This window comes from Oryctolagus cuniculus, chromosome 6 (genome assembly GCF_051225735.1).
Source record: "Oryctolagus cuniculus isolate XC-2025 breed Fujian yellow rabbit chromosome 6, ASM5122573v1, whole genome shotgun sequence".
NCBI lineage: Eukaryota > Metazoa > Chordata > Mammalia > Lagomorpha > Leporidae > Oryctolagus > Oryctolagus cuniculus.
This window is the reverse complement of record NC_142872.1, coordinates 99,364,897-99,376,636: the sequence shown is the minus strand read 5'-3', so window position 1 is coordinate 99,376,636 and position 11,740 is coordinate 99,364,897. Positions and strand designations below refer to the sequence as shown.

General features: G+C 40.6%; 1 protein-coding gene across 1 annotated transcript in view; it reads left to right on the top strand.

Annotated features, from left to right (window-relative positions):
• The window catches only part of C6H8orf89 (chromosome 6 C8orf89 homolog), a 41,695-nt gene extending 30,258 nt beyond the window's left edge, over positions 1 to 11,437 (top strand). The window contains exon 5 of the mRNA XM_089335399.1: positions 11,180 to 11,437. Coding sequence (XP_089191525.1) covers positions 11,180 to 11,328 — 149 coding nt within the window. The 3' untranslated portion in view covers positions 11,329 to 11,437. The remainder of the gene's footprint in view (positions 1 to 11,179) is intronic.
• The last annotated feature ends 303 nt before the right edge of the window (positions 11,438 to 11,740 follow it).

Genomic DNA, 11,740 nt, shown 5'->3' with positions numbered 1-11,740 from the left:
GAGTCTCTGACCTTTGGAATCCTGTAACACCACGACTAGAGTCTAAAACCTTGACCTTTAATCATGTTACTCCCATCTTGAAAACCAAATAATCCTCATTACCCCAGTCTTAAAGTACAAACTCCTTAGTCTGGCATTGAACACTTTATCATCTTTCTCTAACTTTCCTTTCTAGCCTCATTTTCCAGTTTTATTTGTTTGTGTGTGTGTATGTGTGTGTGAATCCTGTGCATTAAGACATCCAAATACAGAAACTTATGTATATACCAACAGTTGGGTCTCAAAAAACTACTTTTAAGTCACTTTATTCCTAAGTCCATAGTGACTGAAGAGGGTTTGTAGGCACCTTGGTGTGTTTCTTTCTACCATTCTACCATTTTTAGATGTTTGTTCTATGGTCAAATTAAAAAAAAAAAAATTGCAAAGGAGGTGGGGGGAGGGAATCTTGTGTTGGCTCACTCTCCAAATGCCTGCAATATCTGGGGCTGGGCCAGGCCAAAGCCAGGAGGCCAAAACTCAATCCAGGCCTCCCACATGAGCAGCAGGAACTGAAGTACTTGAGCCATCATGGCTGCCTCCCAGAGTGTGCATTAGCAGGAAGCTGGAATTGGAATTCACTCTGGGAGTGAAGTGCAGGCACTTTAACATGGAATGCAGGCATTCCAAGTGTCCTCTTAACTGCTGCTCCAAATGCCCACCCCAGCTTTAAAATCAAGCAGTCTCACCTCTACATTTCTGACATATCTAATCAAAATATTGTTTTCCTAAAGTAGACAGGGAAAAATCTATTGGGATAGATGATTTTACCTTTTGTGATGTGTATGGATTTTAGAGAATTTCCTAGACTGAGAGCTACATTCACTGCCTCATCCCTTGTGTTAATGTGTCACAGACTCACTGGGGCATTAGACCAAGGGAATCATAGATCGTATGTGATATACTGCATTTGTCTAGGACTTCATTTCTACAGGAAACTCAGCCATTTCCTGTTGTAATCTAACTCAAGTTTAATGGTAAAGGTTCTTGGGCTGTATAGTGAAAAGATTTCCATTTTATCACCTGTGTTTTCTCATCTTATCTACCTTGTCTTTTGTTGATTATCATCTAAGCCAGGATTTTTCAAGTGTCAGTATTAATATTTTGGACCAGATAATTCTTTGTTGGGGGGAATCTAGCCTGTGCATTGTAGGATGTCTAACAGCACCCGTGGCCTCTACCCACAACATACCACTAGCACATCCCAGTTGTGAAAGCCAGAAAGGGCGTCCAGATATTGCCAAATGTTCCCAGGGTAGTAAAATCACCCCCTGTTGAGAAAACATTGGTTTAAACATAACATCTTTAACATGATTTGTTACTTGCTAGTTGTCCTACAGATTATCAAGTGGTCATTCTTTGTTTAAAAATTTTAAAATGTTTTTATTTTTTAAAAGATTTATTTCTTTGAGAGACAGAGTTACAGAAAGAGAGAGAGAGAGAGAAAGAGGTCTTCCATCTACTGGTTCACCTCCCAGATGGCTACATTGGCTGGGGCTGGGCCAGGCCAAACCCAGGAGCCAGGAGCTTCTTCCAGGTTTCCCTTGTGGGTGCAGGGGCCCTAACACTTGAGCCATTTTCCACTGCTTTTCCCAGGCCATTAGCAGGGCGCTGGATCAGAAGTGCAACATCTGGAACATGAACTGACACCCATATTGGGTGCTGGTGTCACAGGAGGCAGCTTTACCCACTATGCCACAACGCTGGCCCCTCATTCTTTCCTATGTGCAGAAATTCTTTCTGTTTGAGATTTTTTTAAGATTAGTTTTTAAGTTTAAGATTTTTAAAACCTTATTTTTGTTTTATTTTTATCATAATCATAGTAGTCTTCTCTTGGTGCGTTTATCACTTCAAAAAATAATAAAAATTGAAATTACCTTTAGGCCGGCGCCACGGCTCACTAGGCTAATCCTCTGCCTTGCAGCGCCAGCACACCGGGTTCTAGTCCCGGTTGGGGCACGGATTCTGTCCCGGTTGCCCCTCTTCCAGGCCAGCTCTCTGCTATGGCCCGGGAGTGCAGATGGAGGGTGCTTGGGCCCTGCACCCCATGGGAGACCAGGAGGAAGCACCTGGCTCCTGCCAGCGGATCAGCGTGGTGCGCCAGCTGCAGTGCGCGGGCCGCGGCAGCCATTGGAGGGTGAACCAACAGCAAAGGAAGACCTTTCTCTCTGTTTCTCTCTCTCACTATCCACTCTGCCTGTCAAAAAAAAAAAAAAAAAAAAAAATTACCAAGTAAGGCCCCTATTTACACTGTTGGTAGCAGTCAGAATTGACTGGGGGGTGGGCATGTAGCCTAGTGGTTAAGATGACAGTTAAGATGCCCATATCCTATGTTGGAGTACCTGACTCTGATATCCAACTCCAGCTTCCTGCTAATGTGGACCCTGGGGGGCAGTGGTGATAACTTAAGTGATTGGCTTCCTGATACATTGGAGACATGTGTTTGAATTCCTGGCTCCTTGCTTTGGCCAGCCCAGTTCTGACCATTGTGGGAACAAGAAGTTAACCAGTGGATGTGACTCCCCTGCCCCCTTCCATCTCTTTCTGCCTCTCAAATTAAAAAAAAATTAAGATAGTAGTATTGACTTGATAGTAGCTTTGCAAGTTCAATCTTTGAAAGTTCATAAGATCTAAATGTTCATGGACTTTTCATTGGATATATTCTTTCTCTGAATTTCCATATTTTATAGACAACAGGCAGCATAAAACAAAAGTATAGGGGCTGACATTGTGGTGCTGTGGGTTAAGCTGCTGTCTTTGATGCTAGCATCCCATTTTGGAGCACCTGTTCAAGTCCCGCTGTTCCACTTCCTATCAAGTCCGCTGTTCCACTTCCTATCCAGCTAAAGCACCTGGGAAGGCAGTGGAAGATGGCACAAGTACTTGGGTCCCTGCCACCCTTGTGGGAGATCAGGATGGAGTTCCTGGCTCCTGGCTATGGCCTGGTATTGACCTTGCTGTTGTTGCCATTTAGGAAGTGAATCAGTGAATGGAAGATCTCTCTCTCTCTCTCTCTCTGTCTGTCTCTCTCTCTTGTTCTGCCTTTACAAATAAATAAATAAATCTAAAAAAGAAATTAAAAATAAACTAAATTGAAATAAAAATATGAATGCTAATTAGTTGCCTATTTTCTAGTAGTTCATTTTTTTGGGTCTTTCAGAATGAGTACTGCTGTGATTTGAATGTATATGCTCCTCCAAAACTCACATATTGGAACCTAATTCCTAATGTGATAAGAAGTGGGGCTTTTGGGGAAGCAAGTGAGGACTCCACCCTTATGGATGGATAAGTGCTGTTATAAAAAGAGATTGACAAGGCTGGCACTGTGGCATAGCTGGTAAAGCTGCTGCCTGCAGTGCCGGCATCCCATATGGACGCTAGTTCAAGTCCCAGCTGTTCCACTTCTGATCCAGCTCTCTGCTATGGCCTGGGAAAGCAGTAGAAGATGGCCCAAGTCTTTGGGTCCCTGTACCCATGTGGGAGACCTGGAGGAGGCTCCTGGTTCCTGGCTTCATTGTGGCCATCTGGGGAGTGAACCAGTGGATAGAAGACCAACCTCTCTCTCTCTCTGCCTCTCTGTAACTCTGCCTTTCAAATAAATAAATCTTTTTTTTTTTTTAAAGAGATTGACAGGTAAGCCCAATGCCCTTCCATCTGTTCCATCACAAGAGGACACAGCAGTTGTCCCCTTTTGACCTTTTCCCTTTCCCTCTCTCCTGCTCTCTGAGGACAAAGTGTGTGTCCCCGTTTTGCCCTTCTGCCTTCCACCATGTGAGGACACAGCTGCAGGTGCTATCTTGGAAGTAGACAATAATTTTCTCCAGTCACTGAATCTTCTAGTACCTTGCTCTTGGAATTTTCATCTCCAGATTGTGAGAAATAAGTTTCTGTTGTTTATCAGTTACCCAGTAGAAGTTTTTTTGTTTTGTTATTTATTTATTTATTTATTTTTGGTACTGGCAGGAAGGCTGACACAGGTGAGGTGTCTATTTCACCTCTGTATCTCTTGCAATACCTATATCAATTTATGTAACAGATTGAGTCGTTATTAAATACTTGTTGAAAATTCTTTTCCTTTAAGCTCACGTGAAACGGCAGTTTTATTTCGTTATTTACTAAATATGAATTGAGTGTCTACTATGTGCCAGGCATTGTTCTAAGCACTTGAACTTAGGGACACATTCCTGAGTAGGACAAACATCCCTGGCCTTGTGGCATTTACATTCTAGTGAGAGAATACAGCCAACAAATGCTAAATATAATTAGTGAGTACACCATATAGAAGAGATTGAATATTCCTAACCCAGAAATCTGAAATTCTTCCAAATCTGAAGCTTTTTGAGTACCAACATCATTCCACAAGTGGAAAATTCCACATCTAATGTCATGTGAGGGGTTGCAATCAAAATGCAGATGTACTAAGAATATTGTATATTAAATTGCCTTCAGACTATGTGTATGAGGTGCTTATGAAATATAAATAATTTTTTAACACTTGGGTCACATCCCCAAGAAATCTTGGTGTGTGTGAAAATATTCCAAAATAAAAAAAAATATTCCCAAACAGTTCTGGTCCCAAGAAATTTAGATAAGGGCTGTTTAACTTAGATATCAAAGAGTACATGAGTATGATAGAAACAACAGAGATAGAGCAGGATAAGAGAAATCAGGGGATCTGGCAGAAAAGGGAGTTTTACAATTTTAATAGGGTGGTCAGCATAGGTTTAACTGACAAGGTAGTCATTGGGCAATGAGGAAGGAGGTGAGGGATTTAAGTTATTCTCTTGGGACCAGCAAAGGACCCAAGGTAGGATGGGGCCCAGCCTGCTGGAAGAATATCAGGAGTCCAGTATGGCTTAGCTGGAGATGAGAAAAGAGAACTGATAGAGTGTCTGATCACGTGGGGCCTTCATAAGGACTTGCTACCTGACTCATTGAAATGAAGAGCCACTGAATTCTTTTAACAAAAGAATGATTAATATGATTTTACTTTCTGAAGGATCATTGTGGCAGCCATCAATTATTTCAATAGTTACACCTTAAAAAAAATTCACCCTGAGAGCCTCCACCCCGGCTCTGATGGAATGGCTTCTATCACAGCAACATGATCAACAGAGAGGACCTGAGAGCCCAACATTCTGTGAGCCATTTTCCCTCCACGTGTTTGTTCCCAAGTGGCATGCGTGCTAGACAGTATTTCAAGAGATAAAGCAGAAATCAGCTTCTTGGAGGCTAAAGAACTAAGCAGAGATTTCAGTAACTTAGCATTTGCTGCAGCGACCGAGGAGACAGTTTAAAGCCTGCCAAGCTGGAACACCCTTGGTAAACACCAGGTTTTCAGTTGCAACTCTTGAAGAGGTTGTGTATGAAGAGAGGCACATCAAGAATAGAATCACTTTAAAAAAAAAGCCCAAAGCCTAGTCTTGACTGAATTAAAGTGGTCTGCCTTCCAGAAGGAAATAAGATTCTCTCTGGAGGTCTGTATGATGAATAAGAGCCTTACAGGTTTCCATATGCAGCGTCTAACATTCAGTCAAAACTTACCTGGCATAGAAGGACAACAAAAGCCAAGAGAAGAAACAGATAATAGAAGCTGACCCACAAATGATTCAGATGGCTTCGTCTGCTTGGGCTGTTAGAACAAGAAACCATGAACTGGGTAGCTCATAAACTATAGAAATTTATTTCTGTTAGTAAATTGGTAACTAAGCTATGGTTAGCTCTGAAGCACTAGCTGAGAAATCTAATCTAAACCTGAATGACAATGTGCTTAGCCAAACTTCAGTAATGGAGAAAGGAGATAAAAAAATTCTGGGAAAATGATTAGTAGTTTGCCACAGTTCTCTTTCTAAATTAAAATTTTAACTTTCTATTACACGTATTTTGATCTTATAGTTTCCACATAGGTATTTCTTTAAGAATTTTAAAATTTAATTTTTATTTGAAAGGCAGAGAGACAAAGACAAGGACAGACAGAGTGAGATCTCCCATCCACTGGTTTACTCTCCAAAAGCTAGAAATAGCCACATCTCACCAAGGAGCCTGAAATCAGTCTGCATCTCTCGTGTGGGTGGCAGGGACCCAAATACTTTAGCCATTATGTGCTGCTTTCTGAGTGCACATTAACAGGAAGCTGGAATTGGAAATGGAATTGGTACTCAAACCTTGGCACTATGGTATGAGATGCAGGCATCCTAAGTGACAGCTTAACCACTGTGCCAAATATTCTTACTCTTTCTTAATTAACATATAGGTTATTTTGGATTGCCTATGCAGGTTATCATACTCATTTGTCAATAATGTCAGTTTTGTTTCTTCCTTTCCAAACCCTATCCCCTAATTTTTATCATTTTACTAAGCTGACTGGAAACACAAATGCAATGTAAAATAAGAAGGAATGGTGGGCATCTTTGACTTATTATCATTAAGAATGATACTTGAGGGAATGGGTGTTAGCCCAGTGATAGACATGCCTGCATTCCACATCAGAGTATCTGTGTTTGATTCCCAACTCTGGCTTCTGACTCCAGCTTTCTGCTAAGACAGACCCTGGGAGGCTGCAATGGTGGCTCAAACGATTGAGTTCCTGCCACCCATGTGGGAAACTTGAACTGAGTTCTCAGCTCCTGGCTTCAGCATAGCTCAGTCCTGGCCATAGTGGCCTATAGGGGAATAAACTTGTAGATGGGAAATGTCTTTCTCTGTGTCTGTATCTATATTTCTGTCTGTGTCTCTCCTCCCATCTCTGCCTCTCAAAAATATAAAATTAAAATAAGTTATTTTTTGGACCCAGAATTCTGGCACAGTGGATTAGACTGCTACTTGTGACACCAGCATCCCATTTAGGAGTATTAATTTGAATCTTGGCTGCTCTGCTTCTGATCCAGCTCCCTGCTAATGTACCTGGGAAAGAAGTGGAGAATGACTCAAGTACTTGGGCCTCTACCACCTGCATGGGAGACCCAGATGGAGTTCTTGGCTCCTGGCCTCTGCCTGGCCCAGCCCTAGCAATTGTGGTCATTCGGGGAGTAGATCAGTGAATGAAAGACCTCTTTCTCTCTTTGTCTCTCAAATACATAAATAAATAAAATCTTTTAAAAGAAAGAAAGAAAGAAAGAAAGAAAGAAAGAAAGAAAGAAAGAAAGAAAGAAAGAAAGAAAAAAAAATAAAGAAAGAGAGAGAGAGAAAGAAAGAAAGAAAGAAAGAAAGAGAGAAAGAAAGAGAAAAGAAAGAAAAAGAAAGAAAGAAAGAAAGAAAGAAAGAAAGAAAGAAAGATCGATCTTGTGGGTCCAGCATTGCGGTGCAGCAGGTTAAACTGCTGCTTGTGATGCCAGCATCCCATGTCAGAGTACTGGTTTGAGTTCTGGCTGCTCTGTTTCTGATCCAACTCCCTTCTGGGAAGGCAGCAGATGATAGCCCAAGTACTTGGGCCCTTGTTTCCCGTGTGGGAGAAAAGTTCCAGGTTCCTGGCTCCTGCTTGGCCCTGTCCTGGCTGTTGTGGCTGTTTGGGGAGTGAACCAGCAGATGGAAGATCTCTCTCTGTATGTGTCTTCCTTTCTCTGTGTATGTTGCTTTGCCTTTCAAATAAATAAGTCTTTGAAGAATGAAGGATGCTTGCTTTAGGTTTTGAGTAGATATCTTTTATTAAGTTAAAGAAGTTCCCTTTAATTCACTGAGTTTTTTTTTCATAAATGAGAGTGGAATTTTATCAAATGATTTTGATAAATTGTTTAAGATATCCTATGTTTTCAATGTGAAGAACAATAGTAAACAGATTTTGTCATGTTAAGCTGCTCTTGCTTTCGTGGGACCAACCGGCTTAGGCCTGACTTACTATTTTACGTACTGCTATATTTAATTAGGCAATGTTTTATTTGAGATTTTAAAAAAAATCTATGTTTGTGCATGAGATTGTCATTCATGTTGCTCTTAGTTCTGTCCTTGTCTGGATGGATGGAGTGTTAAGATTGTAGTGGTCTCATGGAATGGATTGGGGAGTATTCCTGTTCCTTCTGTCTCTGAAAGATACGGTCTAAAATTGGAGTGCTCGCTTCCTGGAAAGACTGAGAGAACTGATTTATAAAGTCATCTGGGTTATATGTTTTTTGGGGGGAAATTGTCTGACTCTGATTCAATCATTTCTCCCCCCACCAATCATTTTAATTTTAGGACTCTTAAGGCGTTCTCATCCTTCAATCAATTTTGGTAAGTTGTGTTTTCCAAAAATATTTGCCTTTTTTCTTTCCAGACTTAGTGGCAGAAGGTTTGCTCAGTTTTACTTCTTTTCCTAGTGTTATATATTTTTACTTTTTTTATTTCTTTATTAATCTCACCAGAGATTTTCCTTCCTGTCAGTCTTTCCAAGGAAGAACTTTTGTCTTTTTAAAAGTTCTTCTTTATTTTAATACTGTTTTCTACTTGATTTTTCCTCTTTGTGATATTACTTTTTTCTTCTATTTTCTTAGTATTTATTATTTTCCTGATGAACAACAGGTCTCAGGACATTCATAGCAAATGTATATTGCAAAAAAAATTGCATGGATTTCAAAATTTTTTTGCACCAGCATCTTTTAATTTCATTTTCTACAAACTTTTTGAAGTACACACATATATGTGTGTGTGTGTATATATATATATACACATATATATGGAATTTTTAGGGTATACACTTCTAAATGTACAACTTTTGCTGTTCTGCACACATTTTTTGATTTTTCTTTATTGTTTATGTACACATATTTCTAGTGTCTATTATAATTTCTTTTTTGATTGATGAATAATTTAGAATATGTACATAAATTACTAAGCATTTGATAATTTTTTTATCTTATTGCCAACAACTTCAACTTAATTGCAATTGTCTGTATTGTACTGATTCTTTAAAGTTTTTCAGGTTAGCTTGATTCCTGGAAATGCATAATTTTGCTGCCAGAGGGTCTCCTAAAGTATTAGGTCCATTGTACTGCTAAGAACAGGAATCCTCATCATACAAGCATTCTTAATTCTCATGACTTCTCACTCTTTGCCCCCAGAAACAAAAAAAAAAAATAGAAAATGACAACCACATTGGAGAACTGAAGACAGTATTTCTGATACTTGAAGTTAAACAATAGTATTTTAAAACAATTGGAGTCGGTATAGTATTTTCAAAGCCCTATGTTTCTAAAGAAAAGTATCGGTACATTCACTCGTGAGTCACTTAACAATGGGGGCACATTCTAAGAAATGCATGCTAACTACAAAAACAAAAACCAAAACAAGGAAAATCCACACTAAAAAAGTAAGCAATGTCTCCTCAGGTGAGACATACGTGAACATCACAGAGTATACTTACACACATCTAGATGGTGTGGTCTACTACACACCTAGACTAACATAAGCTTCTCGGCTACCGTGTTACTGAACTAAATAGTGCAGGCGATCGTGATACAATGGTAAGTATTTGTGAACCTAAGTGCAGTGAAGCTGCTGTATAAAGGATGGAAAGTGGTATATTTGCGTGGAGCGCTTAGCATGACTGGCGCTTGCAGGAGTGGAAGCTGCGCCGGGCAAGTGGGTAAGTGAGTGGCGAGTGAATGTACAGGTCTAGGGCTTTGCTGTGCACCGCTGCAGACTTCATCAACACCGTACACTTGGGCTACACTACACTGATTCAAAACTTTTCTTTTGGGGCTGGCTTTGTGGTGTAGTGGGTTAAGCCACTGCCTGTGACACCAGCATCCCATGTGAGTGTCAGTTCATGTCCTGGTTACTCTGCTTCCAATCCAGCTCCCTGCTAATGGCCTGGGAAAGCAGCGGAGGATGGCCCAGGTGCTTGCGCTCCTGCTACACATGTGGGAGACCCAGAAGAAGTTCCTGGCTCCTGGCTTTGGCCTGGTCCAGCGTTGGTTCTTGCGGCCACTTGGGGAATAAACCAGCAGATAGAAGACCTCTCTTAGTGTTTCTCCTTCTCTCTCTGTAACTCTTTCAAATAAATAAACACATCTTTAGAAAAAGTTTATCTTCAATAATAATACATTAATGGCTTACTGTGACTAATTTATAAACTTTTATATTTTTAAATTTTTTTTGCCTCTTTTGTAATAACATTTAGCCTAAAACACAAACACAGGGGCCAGCGTTGTGGCATAGTGGGTAAAGTCACTGCCTGCAACACCACCATCCCACGTGGGATACTGGTTTGAGACCCAGCTGTCCACTTCCAATCCATCTCCCTGCTAATGTGCTTGGGAAAGCAGTGGAAATTGACCCAAGTCCTTGGGCCCCTGCACCTGTGTGTAAGACCCAGAAGAAGCTCCTGGCTCCTGGCTTCGGATAGGCCCAGCTCTGGCTGCTGCAGCCATTTGGGGAGTGAACCAGCAGACAGAAGACCTCTTTCTCTCTGCCTCTGCCTCTCTGTAACTCTGACTTTCAAATAAATAAGTAAATCTAAAAAACAACAACAACAACAACAACAAAAAAAAAACAAACCCTCACATTGTATAGCTATACAAAATGTTTTTATATCATTATCAATTTTTTTAAATTAAAACTTTTTTTTTAACTTTTAAAATTTTTGTTTGTTTTTAAAACACAAGCACGGCTGGTGCCGAGGCTCACTAGACTAATCCTCCACCTTGCGGCACTGGCACACCGGGTTCTAGTCCCGGTCGGGGTGCCGGATCCTTTCCTGGTTACTCCCCTTCCAGTCCAGCTCTCTGCTGTGGCCCGGGAAGGCAGTGGAGGATGGCCCAGGTCCTTGGGCCCCTGCACCCACGTGGGAGATGGCCCCAAGTGCTCTGGGGTCCTGTCACCATGTTGGAGACCTGGGTAGAGTTCCAGGTTCCTGGTTTTCACCTGAACCAGCTCTGGCCGTTGCAGCCATTTGGGGAGTGACCAGCAGGTAGATACAGTTTTAGATACTTTTTTTAGACTTGGCATTATAGTCATGATCATTTACTTTTCCGAGTCATTAGTAGGGTGCTGTATTGGATCATTTAAGAAGGTAACCATTGGTGTTGCTAAACATGAAGAACTAGCACAGTTGAAAAGTCATTTGTGGGATAACTCTGTTACTCTGTGTTTTCTAGAATGAGTATTACTCACGTGTCCTTGATTTAACTTTGTGATTTCAATAGCTACACTTCTCCTCCTCCCCACCCAGGCTCTGCCTTCAGTGACCCTCTCACTGGCGCACCATCTCAATACTTAGAGAGACTTTCAAAAATGGCCATAATGGAATATGACACCATTCGTCAGGAAACAACCAGAAAATCCAAAAAAGGCAAGCGACAAGAGCTACGAGACTGCTGACAGCACGCAGTAGGACTCCTTCACTGCTTGCTAAGAGTTATGTTTCTTTTCTTTTCCTTTTTTTTTGATATGTGGTATGATGCACCAAACTGCTTTATATGAAAATGGAAATGTAAATAGGAAATAAATATTTTGTGTTATATATGGAATCATTTGTGTTTTGTTAAGATTTCAAAGCAGTTTACATTATGGTTTATGGGAAAATATTTTATGTACATTAGTTATATTTAAATCTCATATACATAAACTCCATGGAATAATGATTTTTGAAACCTTAAAATTGGTTGCTACATATATATGTGTGTGTGTGTGTGTGTGTGTAAAATCATGATTTAATTACTTAAGTTTAGGGCAGGATAGTACTTCCACAGACAAAAATATGTTAATACCGACTTGGGTTCCTGAGTTATTT